We start from the raw sequence: 21,648 nt of genomic DNA, 5'->3' as shown, positions 1-21,648 counted from the left end.
TTAGGAAAAATGTCCGAGCTGCTCTTTTCCAACAAAATGGAATGTTCATGGAAGAAAGAAAATAACACAGGGTCGGAACAGGTCTCCCTGTCCCACATATTTGTTAAGGAAGAAAAGCAAAAAGGAAGTGTTGTCCAGAGGCGTGGTTAGATCCTTTTAACCGAGACACGTTTGACTCACTTTTTTGAACTTGTCAGTGAAGGCAACACTGGAGTCCCACTGCAATTCACATGAAAACCCTCTACAGTAGTCAACATTTGAAGTGGATCAAAAAAGTTGGTCAAAGTTGCCCTAAGACAAGAACCGGTATTGTTTTGGTTTAAGGACAACTTTGATGAAAGGTTTTGATCCACTTCAAATGTTGACTACTGTAGTTGTAATAGTCACAATAGAGATGTTTAACATTCAGTAGCTGTGTTGCATTTCATGCATTAGATAAAACCCTCTAACCACACACACTCATTACCAAGCTCCAAATTTAACCAAGGGACCTTAAAAGGACATTAAAAACGACCTTAAAACATGTTGGTGTACTAAACAAATATGACTGAACTTCCGTTTATCATATCCCGTTTATCATTTCATCTATGTATATGTGGTGATCAGTGTTTGCATGTGAATAAAAGACTCAGTTAAATCTGACTACATGAACATTTTGAAGCATCAAAGTTTCAGTGGACTGGATTTTGGGGGGGTTGGGTGAACTATCCTTTTAAATGCCACATATCATGTTTTGTTTAGATTTTATCTTTACTTTAATGTGTAATATAGCCGTTTGCACATATAAACAGTCTGCAAAGTTACAAAAGCACCAAGGAAGTCATGTCAAAGGAAGTCAATCTCTCCTACAGAAAACACTCGCCTGAAACGCCTCACTTGCAGTCCTGCCATTATTTTCTTAACTTAGCTACATCATGATGTTGCACATTTGCACTGCCCTCAAAGAACAGTTGGCTAAGTGATTTTATTATGTCAAGAAGACAGTTTTTTTCTTTTTTTTTTTTTGCTGTGAGGGCAAGAAAACTTTATAGACTTCCAATAACAACACCATCGTTCCCATAGATATAATGTTGTTTACAGTAAGCCTCAAGAGTTACAACACAATTATGGTAGGGGTGTTACATTTCCGACACACACTCTAAGCGACTAGCCAATCAACAGACTGAGCCAGCTGACCAATCAGAGTAGACATTTCAGAAAGCTGGGCGTTAGAAATAGACACTAAAACAGCGTTTCAGGCAGAAGGTGTGCTGCAACAACGTACAGTATTTATGTTTTGATCTTTAAATAATGTAAATGTACTCTAGCAGACCCAAAGATGAGCATATGAGTACCAAATGAGCATTATATTGGCACTTTAAGATTAGTCTCCACTGGAATAAAGAGTTCTAGCCCAAAACCGAGGGCAATATGCACTCAAAAAGGTAGCGGCTTTCACTGGCTTCCCCCAGCCGATATTAATTTATCAGACTACAAGATGGTGAAGAGTGATTCATTGCTTCAGAGAATGCTTTTCCCTAGAGTCCAAAGGTGGTACACTTTACATCACTCCCACCAATGCTTTCACACAGAGTAATGTAAGCTCTGCTGAAAAACAGCTTCAACTAGACTCGGCTGGTTTGTTATTCTTAGCTGGTCTCCCAGACTGGCCTTTAGCTGGTCAGTCGGCTGGTCTCCCAGGCTAACCTAATTATAAAGTGCTCTATAAAGTTTACTCTAAAACCAGTAAAACAGACCAATCTTTACAGGTTGGGAGACCAGCTAAAAACAGAAAACTAACTTAGGCTTCATAAAACGTACTACGTGTGTTGCAATTCAGGACAGGTGATTTTTTTCTTTAGCACATAACACGTTCCAGTACACCATGGTCCTGTGGTTGAGCTGTTGCTCCTAGACATTTCCATTTCACAATAACAGAACTTGCGGTCGACCACGGAAGGTCTCGCAGAGCAGAAATCTGACAAACTGATTTGTTGGAAAGTTGTCATTCTATGAAAGCAGCACGCTGGGTGTCACTGAGAGCTTTGGTTCATCACTTTCTAGTCTAAATGCTTGACTAAAGAGGCTGCAGTAGCTTGATTTCATGCACCTGTTAGAAATGTAGGCAGAAATGGCCAAAACACTAATTGAAAGCAGGGTGTTTACAATACTTTGCCCATGTAATACCCAGTCTGTCTTGCCTGCCAGAAGGAAAAAAAAATGTACTAAATTTAATTTCATGTTACTTTTTCTATTCATGTTGCTTTCATCATATTTTAAAAATTATGATACCACTTTCAACGAAAGTTTAAATTTAGTGACTTAAAAAAAATAAATACAAATTAAAAAATAAAATAAAAAATAGGATACAAAGTAATAAAGCATCTTCCTTCAAGATTTCCATCTTGAATAGATGTACACATTTTTAACATTTTTAAATGAATTATTGGGGATTGTATCATTTAACTTTTTTTTTAAAACATAGCTTTGGTAAATTTGGTTTAATTTTCTTCATGTTTATGTAAAGTATTTTTTTTTCAAATGCCAAAATAATGATATAAACCATGTAAAAAGTACACTGCCATTCAAAAGTTTGGGATCAGTAAGATTTTTAATGTTTTTAAAATAGTTTCTTATGCTCATCAAGGCTGCATTACTTGATTAAAATCCAGAAAAAAACAGTAATATGTGAAATATTATTTCATTGTAAAATAACTGTTTTCTATGTGAATATATTTTAAAATGTAATTTCTTCCTGTGATGCAAAACTAAAATAAACTAAACTAAATTTTCAGCATTATTACTCCAGTCTTCAGTGTCACATGATTATTCAGAAATCATTCTAATATGCTGATTTATAATCAATATTAAGAACAGTTGTGCTGATTAATATTTTGTTGGAACCTGTGATACTTTTTGTAACAATATAAACTACCATTTAAAAGTTTGTGGTCAGTAAATTTTTGTATTCTTTATTATTTTGAAAGAAATTAATAGTTTTATTCACCAGGGATGTGTTAAATTGATAAAATGTAACAGCAATGACTTATATTGTTAGAAAAGATTTCTATTTTAAATAAATGCTGCTCTTTTCAACTTTTTATTCATCAAAGAATCCTAAAAAAGAATCCCAGCTTCCAAAAAAAAAAAAAAAACAAAAAAAAAAAATAAATAAATCTAAAGCAGCACAACTATTTCCAGCACTGATAATAAAAGTAATAAATCAGCATATTATAATTATTTCCAAAGGATCATGGGACACTTAAGACTGGAGCAATGGCTGATAAAAAATTCAGCTTTGCATCACAGGAATAAATTATATTTTAAAAGATATTAAAATCAAAAACCATTATTTTAAACTGTAATAATATTTCACAATATAACTGTTTTTTTCTGTATTTTTGATCAAGTAAACGCAGCCTTGATGAGCATAAGCGAATTCTTTAAAAACATTAAAAATGTTAGTGTATGTACGCATGCATTTTTAATGTATTAAAATAGATTATTTTTGTTTCTGTCTCTTCCGTTCTTCTGCATCAGGACTTTTGGGGATGGCAAACCAAATAAAGAGTGATTGCATTTACTTACTGGAAGAGAATCGCATTGCACTTGCAAAGAGGGAAGGACGGAAGTGCAGATGGAAAAAGGGAGCGAGAAATGGAGCAAAAGACTGACAGATTAAAGACAGAGAACCAATTAAGCTGATTAGAGTCTTATTCTGCTTGATGAGCTGAGCTGCAACTGCAACCTTCTGCATTCATCTGGTCAATAGTCTCCTCGACAAGGTGCAGAGCGCCAGCAAACGTATCAAACATTGAGCTCTGATGAGCAAAAGACACATGCGTCACCTCTGAATGAAGCCACTGGGTGCTGATAGCTCGATCCAATCAAACGTATTTAGTCGACACCCACTCGTATTTGAAAAAGAAGTTCGAACTCTAAAGCTGGGGTTGAATGCGTGCCCTGATCCATTCATAAAGCCATGCATGAGAGCGTTGAGTGACAGCAAAGCATTCTGGCTCATCAGAACTCTTTGTGTCACTTCCTCTGCTCTCTGCCATCTGTGCTGTTTTTGTGTTTGAAAGCTGAACTAGAGTCAGCAGGGCACATTTCAGTTGGGTTTGACTCAAAGCATGACAGCGTTCTAATAGGGACAAGATGAGCGTACAGCATAAGCCGTCTGAAGTTTCTGTCATTTGTCAGGTTGACTTGATCAGAGGCAGATTGTATCATACATTAATGTACCCTGACGAATAAACAGTCAAATGGTGCAACTATGCGGAGCGACTTAAAAAAATGTAGCTTAACTGTTACAGTGGGCCACATCCTCAGTCACATAAACAAACCAGGCTGACCTGTAAATTCTGGTTTAAACCACATGTTGTGCAATGGGAGATGTTGCAACCAAGCACACCTTTGATGCACATTGAAAGTTGATGAAAAATGCTTACAATACGCAAAACTCATGGATGGCATGTTCGCGGTTATGTTTCATACACATGGCTTTTTGTTTAAGCACACCCAGAATTTAGATTTTTGACTTGAGCCAGTAAATAACGAGCTAGAACACCTTAGCAACTACCTGGAGAACTGTAGAATCATGGAGATACGTTTTTAAGGGCTTTAGGCCTTTTTAAGTTTGGGTTAGTATGTGGTTTTACTAATACTAATTTATTGAGCAGGGAAAGTGACAGTGAATACATTTAAAGTGTTACAAGATTCCTATATCAAATTACGGTTCGCTAAAGAATACTGAAAGAAATGTATCAGTTCAGTTTCTACAAAAGTACAGTTCAGGTCAAAAGTTTACATACACCTTGCAGAATCTACAAAATGTTAATTATTTTAGCAAAATAACAGGGATCATACAAAATGCATGTTATTTTTTTATTTAGTACTGACCTGAATGAGATATTTCACATAAAATGTTTACATATAGTCCACAAGAGAAAATAATAGTTGAATTTATAAAAATGACTCCAAAATTTACATATGCTTATTCTATACTGTGTTGTTCTCTGAATGATCCACAGCTGTGTTTTTTTAGTGATAGTTGTTCATGAGTTCTTTGTTCGTCCTAAACAGTTAAACTGTCCGCTGTTCTTCAGAAAAATCCTTCGGGTCTCACAAATTCTTTGGTTTTTCAGCATTCTTGTGTATTTGAACCCTTTCCAACAATGACTGTATGATTTTGAGATCCATTTTTTCACACTGATGACAACTGACAGACTCATTTGCAACTATTACAGAAGCTTCAAATGCTCACTGATGCTTACGAAGGAAAAACAATGCATTAAGAAAACTTGAATTTGAAGATCAGGGTAAATTTAACTTATTTTATCTTCTGGGAAACACGTAACTATCTTCTGTAGCCTCTGAAGGGCAGTACTAAATGAAAAAAAAAAAAATACATTTAGGCAAAATAAGAAAAATGTACACATTTCCATTCTGTTCAAAAGTTTTCACCCCCGGCTCTTAATTCATTGTTTATCCTTCTGAAGCATCAGTGACTGTTTGAACCTTCTGTAATAGTTACATATGAGTCTCTCAGTTGTCCTCAGTGTGAAAAGATGGATCTCAAAATCATACAGTCATTGTTGAAAAGGGTTCAAATACACAAAAATGCTGAAAAACCAAAGAAATTAAGGGACATGAAGGATTTTTCTGAAGAACAATTTGACTGAACAACACTCATGAACAACTATCACTTGTTCAGGTTAACAACACAGTATTAAGAATCAAGCGTATTTAAACTTTTGAATGGCATAATTTTTATAAATTCAGCTATTATTTTCTCTTGTGGACTATATGTAAACATATTTTATGTGAAATATCTTATTCAGGTCAGTAATAAAAAATAAAAAATAACATGCATTTTGAATGATCCCTCTTATTTTGCTAAAATAATTAACATTTTGCAGATTCTGCAAGCTTTATGCAAACTTTTGACCTCAACTGTATTAAGCAGAACAACTGTTTATAAAATTAATAATAGAAAGGCATGTTTCTTAAGATGCAAATCAGCATATTAGAAAGATTTCTGAAAGATCATGTGACACTGAAGACCAGAGTAATTATGCTAAAAATTCAGCTTTGAATTACAGGAATAAATTAAACTTTTAAATTGCAATAATATTTCACAATATTACTGTATACCTTGGTAAGCATATGAGACCTGATTTTCAGAAACATTAAAAAACAATTCTGAACAGTAGTGTGCATTAACACAAATTGCTGCATTTTTCATTTTTCACCTGGCCTTCTAATTTCTTGAATTTAATATTCAACAAAACAGTTTTCAAAAAGCTGACAAACAATAGCATATCTGTGGTATAAGGCAATAAAATAGCATAAATAAAACACTTCTTTCAAATATGAGCCCGTTTTTTACAGACTTCTTGTTTTCAGATATGATCTTGACATTTTTTTAAATGTCATCATTTAGAGCATTTTGTGGCATTGGCTGACATAAATTAAGCTTCATGTATTGCATGTTTAGTGCAAGCAAAATACATTATGCAGTGGTTTAACAGTATCAACCATTTGAAGAACTTCACACCCCATTCTGGCTTGATTCTTGCTGCAGATAAACACGTCAGAAATTTAGGTTGCTCGCAGACAACAAGAATGATTAACCAGTCCATCAGAAGTGTGTAAACTGATCCACGCAGGGAGAAATGCAACAAGCCCCTTCTGCATTTCAGTGCTGGGTGATAATGATTTAACAGAATCGGTGGAGAATATCACACAGTGCTTTGTTTTTACAGCAACACACATCAAGTCTGAACACAATTCTAACTTATTAGTTGAACATTTCTTTTGTTTTGTTTCACCTGAAGAAATTAGTTGTACTTTTGGCATACATGTTTAAAATCATTAATACTTGTATATGAAGATATACTGGTTTGGTTTGTCTTTTATATAACACACAAGGCTTCAAAGACTATTAGTCATTGAATCAAAATGTGACGTCATGTCAGAATTACCGTAATTATGAGGAAAAAAAAAAAAAAACAATTACACAATCTGAACAATCAAATGCATTTTGATACCAGGTGTAAACAGGGCCTAAGATTGGCGGATATCTCTGAAGTCTTGAAAAGTTTAAACAGTTTCTCTAGAAATCAGTTTGTCTGCTGAGAAAATTAAATTAATGACTTTTTTTCTGGAACAAAAGGAATAGATATGAAATACACTACCAGTCAAAATCTTTAATGTTTTTAAAAAAGTCTCTTCTGCTCACCAAGCCTGCATTTATTTGATCCAAAGTAGAGCAGAAACAGTGAAATTTTAAAATATTTTCACTATTTAAAATATCTGTTTTCTATTTGATTATATTTTAAAATGTAATTTATTCCTGTGATCAAATCTAAATTTTCGGCATCATTACTCCAGTCTTCAGTGTCACATGATCCTTCAAAAATCATTCTAATATGCTGATTTGCTGACATTTTATTTAAACAGTTGAGTACATTTTTTCAGGATTCTCTGAATCTGAAATAACAAGCGTTTGTAACATTATATACTCTATCATTAAAAAGCTTGTCAGCATAATTTTTTTTTTTTTTGATGCTAAAAATGCACAGGAATAAATTACATTTTGAAATATATTCAAATATAAAAGTTATTTTAAATAGTAAAAAATATTTCAGTAATAGTAAAACTATTTCTATGTACTATTTTTGCTGTACTTTGGGTCAAATAAATGCAGCCTTGGTGAGCAGAAGAGACTTCTTTTAAAAAAAAAAAATCTTACTGTTCAAAAAACTTTTGACTTTTTTTTTTTGTTTTTTTTTTGAAAACCTGTTTATCTTGCTCATTATGAATCAAACCAGAGTTATGACAAACACTTTCAAACGCAAGTCCTCCCTAGTGCTAACAACCATTTTAAAGCTTTCATCATGCTGAAGTCATTTGCTTCGGGGGGTAACATTTCACGCAGGCCTGTGATAAGTAGCTTCAGGAAGACAGGGCTTTGTCCTGGAACCACGTCTGAAGTAGACATGGAGCAAAGTCAGTGCAGCCCCTCTCCCATCATATTAATCGAGCACTGCCCTCCGTGTACCACGTGACCCCTGTCATCTGCCGCACACAGGAGCTCATCCAATCACATGCGTCATGTCCAACATGATGACATCACTTGCACGGGTGCCCTCGACTGTCAAAACAGACGAACGTTTTAATGACCAGTTTCCATAATAACTGGTCATCATCTCAGCGTAATCGACTAATAGATCTCCGCAAACCCCTACAGCACTGGAGCATTAGGACACAGAGAACATTGGGAATCTGTGTCCATTTAAATAAACCAATTTTTCTGGGAAGTGACGGGGAGGTTATCAGGGTCATTTCAGAAATCAGTCGATACCAATGCAACATTTTGCATTGGTTCCAGACAATATACTGCAGCTTAAGTAACATAATTATTGATCTTAAGCCTTTTTATAAAATAAATGCTGTGCATTTAAAATAAATAAAATAAAATAAAATAAAATGTTTTGGTGGATTATGAAAATGCATGACTAGATAAATATGAGGCGTCTTTTCAAAAGCATCTTTATAAACAATAAAACATAAGTAAATACCACACCTAAAATGTGGTAAATTAGAAACAACATCAGCATAATTTACCCAAGAATATCTGCAAAAGAATTCAAAGACTCTTTTTTCATGATTGCATTCATAATTCTATTTATCTTTTAGCATGGGACAAACATGGTATAAATGTTAGTTTTATTAATTTTTGTATCAATTTGCTCAAGCTGTAGGACAATAAAAGTACTTCTTACCAGTCTACATAATTAGTCAGCGTACTTTGCAAATTTGAAGACTAAAGACACAGGGCTAAGACTTAAATTAATGTCACCCAGTTGTAAATTAGCTTCTAAAACAGGCAGTAAGACACAATGGAGGTTATGAGAGACAGCGATAAGAGATCTTATTTTGACTTGCGTTAAGCTTCTTCCAGTTTATATGTGTGTGTGTGTGTGTGTTAGCTGACTTTTATGATATCTTCCTGTCAACTGTCATTTGTCCAAATATAGTACTATATAAAGTATATATATGGCCAGGATCAAAACAAACATAAACACCTTGACAATAAAAACTAATAAAAGGAGCTCAAACTTTTTTTTTGAGTCACAAGATCACTATCAGTGGAATTTGATTTCCCATGATGAAAAAACACTTTGATTTAGGGCTCTAAAAAACAGCAGACTTTTAAAAAAGAAGTCACAAGAAACCCCAAACATGTCCCACTCATTTCCCCTCCTCATGAGACCTCGGGCTGAACATTTCCTGTAGGTGCCATCCAGAGGAAGTCTGGAACATGCTACCGCTGCTGTTGAGCTTTCAGCTTACAACACAAACAGGTAGCTCCACAGGACATGCTGAAGGCCAGGCTATTTACTATATAAAGATCCTCCATCTTGACTGTAATTTCCTGGCTAAAGAAAGGTCAGAAAAAGTGTCAAATAAGGGCCTCATATAAAGGAAGCCATAACCTATTGTGGATAAATGATGTAATTTATACCTAATAAGTATAGAGACAAGCAGGAAACAATCATCATTGTCTTCTATAGGCTACTGTCGTTTTCTGATTTTGCCTGTTTTGTCGCCTACCAGGTGAATGATGTGATATTGCAGAAGCTAGATATGGATGAGCTAACAGGTTCCTCCTTCAGTAGACTCTTCTTTTTGTTACACAAATGTGATATGAGTTACACAGCAGAGTTTAATACTTTGCAAAAGAACATTCCAGGTTCAATACAAGCTAAGCTAAATCAACAGCATTTGTGGTACAAAGCTGATCACCCCAAAAAAACTGTTTTGACTCACTCCTCAATTTATTAAAGGAGAAGTCCACTTCCAGAATCTGCCAAAATGTACAGATAATGTGCTCACCCCTTTTATCCAAGATGTTTATGTCTTTCTTTCTTCAGTCGTAAAGAAATTATCTTTTTTGAGAAAAACATTTAATTTTTTTCCATATAGTGATACTTATACAGTGCTCTGAGTTTGAACTTCCAAAATGTAGTTTAAATGCGGCTTCAGCCGAGGAAGACGGGTCTTATCTAGTGAAATGATTGGTTATTTTAATAAAAATAATACAATTTCTATACCTTTTAATGTCAACCGCTCGTCTTGTCTCACTCTGCCTGAACTGTTTTTGTTCCGGTTCATGACAGTTAGGGTATGTCGAAAAACTCCCATCTCATGTTCTCTCTTAACTTGAAAATCGCCCTACATTGCCATTTTACCTTTTTTGTTAAGGGTGTTTGATCTTTGCATGTTCACTTTGCAAAGACTGGCTCAGTACTTCTGCAGCAAAGTAGGATGATTTTTGAAGTTGAGGGAAGAAATACATTTTTGACATACCCTAACTGTCTTGAACCACAATACACAGACTTCAATGAGAGCAAGACAAGACGAGCGTTTGAGATTAAAAATTAGTTAAATTGTATTATTTTTATCATTTCGCTACATAAGACCCTTCTTCCTCGGCTGGGACAGTTTACAACCGCATTTGGGATCATTTGTAGCCGCATTTAAACTACATTTTGGAAGTTCAAACTTGGGGCACCATATGGAAAAAAAAATCCTGAAATGTTTTCCTCAAAAAACATAATTTCTTTATGACTGAAGAAAGAAAGACATCTGCTCTGACCAATCAGAGCAGAGTAGACTTATGAAAGGGAGGGTTCACAGACCTTATGTAAGAAGGCGTAACTTTTTATACCGGCTGTAGTATTGTTGCAGCCAATGCCATGTTGAGGAGATGCTGTGTTTTTCATTGCGAAAGCGAAAGTATTTTGTTTAGCCTTCCAAATGAGGAAACAATTTGATTATATAATGGGTTTTTCTTGTTTTTGTCTCGTCGCGCCAGGTAACGGCATCACAACGTGGTAAGGGGTGTAACATTTCCATCACACGCTTGAGGTATTCAGCCAATCACAACGCACCAGATAGCTGGCCAATCAGAGAACATCTTGCGAGGTTATGGTGAGACACTGACAATGGAAGTGAATGGGAATTTTTTATATGATGTGAAATATAAGCTTATAAAAACTTTTAAGCTTTATAAAAGCTTAATTATTCTATGAAAACATGCTTATTATTTGAGATGTAAAGCTGTTTAAATCAGCATTTTTACAGTTTTAGAGTACTACGATTTAGTGTTATGTTGTCACGTCAAAAAATGTGTTACATTGGATATAACTTTTACTGTCAAGTTGTGCTGCAGTCAATTTGACCCAGATTTTCTTTTAATGTTATTGCATTGGATTAAAACCAATTGGTGTGTAGCCCCATTGATCTACTGCAAGCTCATGCATACTGAAACAATTATTCACAAGTAATGCTATTTTTCACAAATAATGCTATTTTTTATATCTTACAACACATAAAAAAGCTGGTTATTTTTAACCAGGAAAAACACATCACAAGGGTTTCACAGAAAATGCAAGTAGTTTTTTTTAACACTAAAAATCACACTAACACTGATATTGTTTATGTCTTGTGGCTATACTATTGAAACAGTAAGTAAATATTTTGACTCGCATGTTGTTTTGGTTACAGTTATGGTAAACACTCACAATGAAAGTGAATGGGGCCAATTTTTATAGGTTGTGAAATCAGCAGCTTGAAAATATTTCATAAAACTTTAGAAAGAAAAGGTAAGTTTTTTTTCTTCATTATATCACATTAACATAATGTTTACATAGTGTTTACAGGCCCCATTCACTTACATACACGGAGACACATGTGGAAATACATTTTTGTGGAGATCAACATTATGCCTTAAGTGCTGTCGACTGAGCTGAGTCCGAACCCGAGGTGATGGGTTTCTTCAAATTTCAGGAAGCACCTCTAGCTGTGACTATTGCTGAACTCCCAGGCACTGAATAGTAATCTACACAGACTCATTAACTGGCACATTTCACTGAGCGTCCCCCAGCACTCAAAGGACATCCAGCTGCTTGCAATTTTAGTATTGAGAGCAAATCCAATGTGATGTGTCAGATGATGTGAAACAAGGAAAAAGTCTGTTTGAGCGTTGGTTTGTCTGTCAAAGCAGGAACTGGGAGGTGTTCGGAGCTGACCTCGGAGGGCAAGGACTTCCCAGCGCCCCTCTGCAAAACAACAGCACGGGCGGCAGCTGACACAGTGACTCTGAGCCTCTCTGTACGCCTGCTCTGGAAACTTGCTGACCTCCACCCAGACACACAAACAACTTCAAATGCACATAAAGTACACTTTCCAGACAACAACACAGTGTAGGGAGGACATGTGAAGCAGTCTGCAGTCACCTTCCCCCGATATGATCATGCAGGAATGTAGCGATGGATTATGCAAACAGACATGTTTGGGAGGTGATGTCAGATCAGGACCAGGAGAGTGGGTGGTACCAACTACTGCTATAGCTGACGAACGCTCATGTTACACAAGCACAGTTGAGATATTCTCACCTCTTTCTGCTCAGGCGCTTTTAATGCCTACAAATGACCAACAGATTCAAATGAGAGCCGACACAGGGGAAGCCAATGGCGGTTGTAGGAAAAGGAAATGAGAAGCTGTGGTGGGAAATGCCAGAATTGTCCATTTCCGACCTTCAGTTTTATTGCAGTCAGAAGTGACACAGCCTTTGGCACAGCTTCACAGGTTAGACGGACAAGTGGGACAATCTTACTGACGGAATTAAATATACGTGGGCGAATATCACTAGTCTAATATCACAAAGTCTATTTTTAGGGCCCTAAAGTTTACAGTAGGTTTTTTTTTTCTAATTTCAATATTGTAAATTATCTAGAAGATTGAGCGAGTTTACTTAAATATATGTTGCTGGTTGATCAACGCACCCAAGAAAAAAGTTGGGCGCAGTGAGTTTTTCATTAATTTCAATATTGTAAAAAAAATTATATAAATTTTTAATTTATTTATTATTTATTCTATTTAATTAAAAATAATTTTTAACTGATAAAATGTTTTAATTCATTTATATATAATATTGGTTGATTTCCTGAATAAATGAAATATAAAAATATAATAAAATATAAATTTCCTTAAAAAAAAAAATAATAATTATATTACAGTATATTTAGGTATTTTACAATATTTATTACCAAAAAAAAAATCACTACATCCTGACACAGTCCTAAAATACGTATAATTTTTTCCTGTCAGTTTTGTGGTTAAAACATGACCTGGACACATTTTCATGTGATTCACTATGTTTTTTATTTTTCCTTGAGAATCTATTTTCTCCTGCATTACCATCATGAATTAGGAGTCTATTTAGGCCTATAAAACACGGAATGTTCCATCTGATAAAACAAGTGGGGGCCTGAGACTGATATTGCTGCAGATGTGCATTCATTTACTCATTTGCTTTCATGCTCTCTCTAATGCATCAGATATATAAACAGGGCTATCTTTATCTCAGTCATACTTTTATTGCAAATGCATACTTCTATAAAGAATGGCATAATTAAATGAAGAAAAACAGGAAAAATATCATAAAAAACATTAGGGCAAATCTAGACTGCTCTCCCAGAAAGGTCATAAAAAGCATGTACTACGTCAGTTTTCAACTGTTGCTACTAGGCTGTAACTGCCCAGGGTGTTTGCCGTGAGTATTTGCATACTATTTACATGTGAGGACTGACGTTAAGGAGATACCTTCTAAAGCGTGTATTTACCTGTTCCACTTTAAGGACACCTGAACTTGGAAAGCATGAAAAGCCTTTTTTTTGTTTGTTTTTATATCTTGAATATTTATGTGGAATTCGAAGGAACCAAGTTTGAAGAATGAAAAACAAAATCAAAGAGTTTTAGTCAAATTCCCCTTGTAATGTATTTGCCTTGGCATTCGCTCTCAAACTTCAAAAGAACCCAACGACAAACTAGATGCGAGTTGAACTCTTCACTAATCCAAAAACATGTGAAAAGACCAATCAATCATTAACCAGCCCAAACCGTCCAGTTCCTTTTTTTCCCAAAAACACCTTACAAGAGGATTGCTGAAATCCACAGCTGCTTAAAATATCTCTCTACATTAGGATGTCAGTAATGTCAGATGACAGCAATTCAGCACCCTTAATGGCTGTCATTGTCCAGCCCCAGCCTGTTTAAGTGAAAGGAATTTTTTAGATGAGACAATTAGTCCTTTTGGCACAGGCTTTTCCCTGTCCAGCTGATTTGAGAGTGTCTGCTGAATACCTTTTTGGCCTTCTGTTATGTGGATTTTCATCCAGCTTGAGGACTAAAGCAATAGTTTGGCCAAAAATAAAAATTCTGATATTATTTTACTAACCGTTATGTTGTATAAAACTAGTTTGCTGTTATTTTTTTCATATAAAACACAAAAATGGAAATATTTTGTCAATGGTATAATGATATACAACAACAGCTCAAAAAAGACAAAAAAATACCAATAAATCTTCATAAAACCTTCCATATTTCAACACAGATGTTTAAAATTTTCATTTTTGCAACTCAGGCTTATTGCAAACACATGTCTGTGGTGACATCTGTACAAAATAAAATTACGTAAAATGACATAAAGACACTTTCAAAGTAAAATACTCAGTAAGTGGTGCTTAAAGTAATGAGTATCTGGCATTTTATACATTGGTTGTTTTTACTATCATGGCAATTCAAAAATAAAATGTCCGGTGAGTGGTGCTTCCAAAACAAAGATTCACATATAATGTACTCACCCCCGTATCATCCAAGATGTTCATGTTATTCTTTCTTCAGTCGTAAAGAAATGCAGTTTTTTGAGGAAAACATTTCAGCATTTTTCTCCATATAATGGACTGCTATGGTGCCCCGATTTTGAACTTTCAACATGCAGTTTAAATGCAGTTTTAAACGATCCCAAATGCGGTTGCTGAGAAAGAAGGGTTTTATCTAGCGAAACAATCAGTTATTTTCATAAAAATAATACAATTTACTTTTTAATGTCAAACGCTCATCTTGTCTTCATGAGGGAACCAGAAAAAGGGCACCATAACAGTCCATTATATGGAGAAAAATACTGAAATGTTTTCCTCAAAAAACATAATTTCTTTACGACTTAAGAAAGACAAGGATGACAAGGGGGTGAGTACATTATATGTGAATCGTTGTTTTGGAAGTGGACTTCTCCTTTAATGCTCTATAACATTTAAAAATAACATACCACCTATAGTAAACACAGGGTTTAACAAAAGCAAACGTCAGAAAAAAACACATTTGCTTATGCAACTATGCCATTTTAGCTTGCTTCCACTAGTCTTTGAGCTCTTTTATCATGTCTTGTGTTGTAAGTGCACTGCTGTACCAGGTGAGCCACCGAGCAAGTTTACTTTTTATATGGAGTTGGTTATGTGATGCACATGTCAAAATTTATTTGCAAATCATGCATGGTAAAAGTGATTTGAGATCATAACGGATGTTGGTGTTTTACTGCCTCTAGTGTTAAATTCAGCTTGGTACTGCGGGAACGCTTTTGCAGTTTCACAAAAATGTAGTTGGCATGTTTTTCCAATGAGCCTATGTTGCATTTTTGAGCGAACTACTCCTTTAACACAATGTTTTCTGATTCAAGGAGTATTGACCTTCACTTATAAGGTAAACATATGTCTGCTTTTCCTCTTCCCGGCCCCAGCTGCCCACTTATTTTGACATGAGCAGTTCCTGTGCAGCTCCACATAAGACAGGGCTGCTTTATGTGGAAGACAATGAGGAAATGACCTAGCATGTGTGCATCTGAGGACATACAGATACGGGCTCTCCCGATGAAACCGAGAGAGAAGGAAGGAGAAAGGGAGAGAGCGGGAGAGTGAGATGACATCATGGCAAAGTTAGGTAGGAGGATGGAGAAGTCCTGTAATGCAACACTGTAGATAAACATGAGACAGCTGTATTTATGAGATCTAGGAGCGAAGGCCTTCCCAGCTTTTGTGCAGGATGCATTATCTGCTTTGGCAAACCGGAAAGCAACAGTCTCCAACGTTCAGCCACCAAAGAAGGATGTGAGGACTACACATGTCCAACGGTGGTCTCCAGTTTACAATAATGCAGCAACTGGCTACTAGCAAGCTAATATCGGATGAAAGAGGGACAGTAAACAGTTTCTGCCCTTTTAATAGGAACAGTTGCGTAGACAGCTGTCCAAAACAGAATTAGGAGACAGACGGTGTCTCTGTGGTGTCTTCAGACCCCATTGTGCACAGCTTCTTTAGTACAATTAAGTCCAGATTATAATACTCATAATCTTATTATAAAGCAGGTATTATTGGTGGTCATCCCAAACAATGAACTCATAGATGTGTGTTCTTATGATGACAGTACGTGAACTAGTTTTTCTGTTTTACATGAGATGCCAGTGCAAAACAGACTGCACCTGCTAAGGCTAGGACAGCAATAAAGACATAAATAAATAAATCAGTCAGGGCAAGATTATTATTAATCGTCCTGAGTATATGTCATTCTATTATTAGCAACAGCCACTAAATGTCAACTTGACCAATAAACAGTACTTAGTTTCAAATGTATTGACTGCATTGTCATCACAGTTTAGTTTTAATGCTTTTAATCAACTTAAGAAATATTGTGTAAAATAAGTACTTGTTTGAATTCAGCTATTACAGCCTGATCTCACTGCAATTCGTACGTATTTTACGAGGTGGCTAAGTTGTATGAATTCGTAACCTCACTTGTACAAATTCATACGATTTTAATTATTTAGTATCTCATTGCCTTCATTAAAAGTGCACTAAGTAAGTTTTTGTTTATGTTCAACAACCTGGATCTAAGTGTTTTTGGAATATACTGACACCTGCTGGTCTGGATGCATGAAGTTTTGCATTGTTTACTAACCACTGCAGTTTCATACCATACTTTTGTTTTACTCCTTTTCCTTTCATACCGCACAAATCCTTTGAAAAACAGTACTGACTGAAAGCGATACATGGAATAAACATTTGGTCAGTCGCACATGGTAGGTCATGTGATTTCAACATCTATATGTACCCACTCCATATAAAAGCCTTTGTTTTGTTTTAGAAGACTGATCAATTTCTCAAAAATGCTGTTAGTTTCTTTGTGAACAAATTGTTGACAGACTGCGTCTGTAATTTGTGTACTGTATAAAACAGTATTATATAGTCTGCTCTGCTTTGTAGATACTGACATAATGATCTGCATTAAAAAAAACCAATATCAGTCAGATGCATCTTGTTTCGTTTTAGTAACTCTCACTTGCCATCATTAGGTTCATGTACAGGCTCATCTTTATGTACACTAAATATAGCAGCTATCAGACACCCTGCTCTCTAAATATCTGGATTATCTGATGCTGAAAAAAAAAACAGCTTAGACCAGTCTTAGACCTAGTCAAGCTGGTCCGTTTGCTGGTTTTAGAGGGGTTTTGGGCACTTGCTATCTGGCTGACCAGCTAAACACATGCAAGCATTGCCAGCTAAGACTACCAAAGCATCTTAGGCTGGTTCAAGGTGTTTTTTATTTTTTTCTGTTTTATTTTCCCCTAACAAAACTGTGACTGAAACCACAGCAAGGCGCATCTTGTTGACTTATAAACTAATATTCACCTGCTTTTTATTTTTCTTTCATAAAGATGAATAGATTTCTACCAGATAGTTAGTTAATAAAAGTTAAGCACAGCTTACAGCATCGCTGTTACTATACATAAAGCACAATAACCTAACACAGAACAACATAGCGTTTGAAACACTTACATATCTCCGCAGCTTCTTCTCGGGTGGCGACTTTCTCAACCATCCCTGACAGATGATTTCCCCTCCGCTCATTTTACAAAAAGAAAAACAATCACAACAGTAATATCACTCTGAAGTCCTCAGATGATGCGGGTCCATCTATGTTGAATGCGTGTAGAGCTGTGGTGTGGCTGTAAAACTGCAGCGCTGCGGCGCGTCATTTAGTGATGATGGGACGCGTCCTCTGAGCTCAGACTCAGTGTAAACACTACAAGCAGGAGAGACGCTTGACGCGAGATGAGGGGAAGAAACGCTCGAGTTGTACGCAGATGTAGGAAGTACTGTTGGTTGTCTGCTGTTTGTTTTCCCACTCACTCACACACACACCACGCCCACTGAATTGAAGGGACGGGACTCTCTCTCTCACTACAGGGATGAACAGAGACAATGAAGCACAAGCTTGGAGTTCACTGCGCCCACACCGATTTAGTTAGTTTATCTACTACTTTACGCACTTAGGTCCTCTTTTAAGTCTAAGTAAAGTTTGTAAGCATATATCAGAAAATAAAATTTACTTTAAGGCATCGTCCTAAGTCTCGTGTTATCAAACGAGGCTCAGCAGAAGGCACTGAGCGTTTTCCCAGATTAAGACCCAGCCAGCCGTAACTTTAGCGAGCATATTAATTAGAAAAACACGCCACCTTGTGGACGAATGCATGTATGTAATGCAAGACCCCAAGGTCAGCTGTACACGCACTTAACAAGTCGTTTATGATATCGGGTTTAAAAAAAAGGTTTGTATTGTTTATCTATGTTATTTGAACACTCAGACATTAGGACTTACATATTATACACTACCAGTCAAAAGTTTTTGAACAGTAAGATATTTCATGTTTTTTTTAAAGTCTGTTCATTAACATTTTAATTTAATTTAATTTAATTTAATTTAAATTTTTTTTGACTATTTAAAATTTGAATATATTTTACAATGTAATTTATTCCTGCTACTTCAAAGCTGAATTTTTAGCATCTCCAGTCACATGATCCTTCAGAAATCATACTAATAATCTTATTTGCTACTAATTTTTTATTATTATTACTATTATTATTAATGTTGAAAACAGCTGAGCAGATTTTTTCAGGTTTCTTTGAGGAATAAAGATTACAGAAGAACAGCATTTATCTGAAATAGAAGTCTTTTGTAACATTCTTTAATCATCAATTTTGATAAATTTAAAGCATAAATTTAGCTTTGATCACAGGAGAAAAAAAAACATTTTTAAATATATTTAAATAGAATGCAGTTATTTTAAATAGTAAAAGTATTTAACAATATTACTGATTTTGCTGTATTTTGCAGCAAATAAATGGTGAGCAGAAGAGACTTTAAAACATAAAGTACTGTTCAAAAACTTTTGACTGGTAGTGTATTTATTATATTAAAATAGAACTATAATTTTACTAATTATATAATTACTTTATATATGAGGTAGTTGTCACGAAGGAAAGGTGCCTTTAAATAATCTATAATTAGAAAAAGAAAAAAGAAAAAATATATTTTTTTCTTGATCAATAATGGTGTAAACGTTCAGTAGCTGTTTTTTTTTTGTTTTTAATTGAGGACTTTCATGTTTGTGTCTTCATAGTATTGTAAAAATATCTGTATTAAACTTTTTTTTTTAATTGTTGTTTTATAAATATGTTTGTTACATGGCAGGTAATATGTCTTATGACAAGGCAAGCTATATAGGTGTAAAAATATATATGTTAATAAATGGCCCATGAATAAAACCATTAAAGTTAATTTCCGACAAATTACTCCAATTTTAAATAAATACATAATAAATAAAATATTTATTTATTTATTTACCTACCCTCAGACTTTAAAGTTAGATCGGTGAATAAGTCCTATTAATAGTTACAAATACAAAACTCCATAACAAATATAGACTATAGTGATGTATTGTAAATGCTGTAAATATATGTTTTTGATAATATTTCTTTATGTATTTGTAATACTTCATATATTTAATACATATAAAAAAATGTGCCATGTTTACAACAACTGTACATTATTACGTTGTTCAAAAATATTTAGCAGTTTGTATTTATATAACTAAGTAACAACTGTGAAAAAAGGAAGCTGCTTTTTGTTTTGCTTTGAATTTCTAGAACTTTTAGAGACCTTTCAAAACGTCATGTGTAAAAGCGTGCAGCGCTCTTCACTTCACTCATTTAGGCTACTCAGTTTGTTGCTGCTCTGGTCTGACCAATACACAAGTGATTTATCATGGGACAAAGTTCTTCACGAGTGCAACCGTTTACAGTAAGCGAGCAGGTCCACAGCCTCCCTCACAGTAAACACCCAAAATCCAGCACCAACACGGCGGAGAAACAACATCCTCATCAGCCTGATGAGAAGCCTGTTGATGTTGGTGAGGAAATTGTGCTTCCCATCCCTCCTCTGAAAGAGGAGAAGATGAGGAAGAAAAAGAAAGTGGGCCACTTCTTTAAGCGGCTCTCTTCTTACTGTTTGATTAAAAAAAAAAAAAAAATCCACCAAAAACGAAAGCTCAGATCAGGGTGAGATGCAGAACCAAGTTAATAAGACGGAAACATCCAGAAGAAGTACTGACGGTAAATGACATAACCGTGTTATGACCATTTTTAGCAGCCTATGATGCTTCATCATTGTCTATTTACACCTAAATATGAATATCTTTTCCATCCCATATACACTGACCAAAATTATAAACGCAACACTTTTGTTTTTGCCCCCATTTTTCATGAGATGAACTCAAAGATCTAAGACTTTTTCTATGTACACAAAAGGCCTATTTTTTTCAAATATTGTTCACAAATCTGTCTAAATCTGTTAGTGAGCACTTCTCCTTTGATGAGATAATCCATCCACCTCACAGGTGTGGCATATCACGATGCTGATTAGACAGCATGATTATTGCACAGGTGTGCCTTACGCTGGCCACAATAAAAAGTTTTACTGTATTGGGGGGGTCCAGGGGGTCCGAAAACCAGTCAGTATCTGGTGTGACCACCATTTGCCATTTACCAACACATCTCCTTGATGTTGATCAGGTTGTTGATTGTGGCCTGTGGAATGTTGGTCCACTCCTCTTCAATGGCTGTGTGAAGTTGCTGGATATTGGCAGGAACTGGAACATGTTGTCGCATGCGCCGATCCCGAGCATCCCAAACACGTTCAATGGATGACATGTCCGGTGAGTATGCTGGCCATTCAAGAACTGGTTTCTGACTGTTTGTGCAGAAATTCTTTGGTTATGCAAACCGATTGTTGCAGCAGCTGTCCGGGTGGCTGGTCTCAGATGTTCTTGGAGGTGAAGATGCTGGATGTGAAGGTCCTGGGCTGGTGTGGTTACACCTGGTCTGCGGTTGTGAGGCCGGTTGGATGTACTGCCAAATTCTCTAAAATACCTTTGAAGACAGCTTATGGTAGAGAAATGAACATTCAATTCATGGGCAACAGCTCTGGTGGACAATCCTGCAGTCAGCATGCCAATCTGTAGCATTGTGATAAAACTGCACGGTTTAGAGTGGCCTTTTATTGTGGCCAGCCTAAAGCACACCTGTGCAATAATCATGCTGGTGGATGGATTATCTCATCAAAGGAGAAGTGCTCACTAACACAGATTTAGACAGATTTGTGAACAATATTTGAAAGAAATAGGCCTTTTGTGTACATAGAAAAAGTCTTAGATCTTTGAGTTTAGCTCATGAAAAATGGGGGCAAAAACAAGTGTTGTGTTTATTATTTTGGTCAGAGTAATAATCAGTCTTTTTTCTTAAAAATAAAAGTGCAAAACAGGAGAATTTTACTTTGTACTTTAAAATTACTAGGTGATCAATTAGTAATTCTTTCACCAATCAATCAGTATTTTGATTTTATTTATTTATTCATCTTTACCAGTAA

General features: G+C 35.5%; 1 protein-coding gene across 2 annotated transcripts in view; it reads right to left on the bottom strand.

Annotated features, from left to right (window-relative positions):
• Positions 1-18,070, bottom strand: part of gab2 (GRB2-associated binding protein 2) — an 85,342-nt gene extending 67,272 nt beyond the window's left edge. The window contains exon 1 of one of the 2 annotated variants that reach the window (XM_051128629.1): positions 17,721-18,070. In XM_051128629.1, coding sequence (XP_050984586.1) covers positions 17,721-17,792 — 72 coding nt within the window. In that variant the 5' untranslated portion in view covers positions 17,793-18,070. The remainder of the gene's footprint in view (positions 1-17,720) is intronic. The other variant, XM_051128628.1, reaches the window with a different exon arrangement.
• Positions 18,071-21,648: the final 3,578 nt, after the last annotated feature.

The sequence above is a fragment of the Labeo rohita genome, chromosome 15 (assembly GCF_022985175.1).
Source record: "Labeo rohita strain BAU-BD-2019 chromosome 15, IGBB_LRoh.1.0, whole genome shotgun sequence".
Classification (NCBI taxonomy): Eukaryota; Metazoa; Chordata; class Actinopteri; order Cypriniformes; family Cyprinidae; genus Labeo; species Labeo rohita.
Note: the sequence above shows the minus strand (reverse complement) of the source record. Positions and strands in the feature narration are given on the sequence as shown.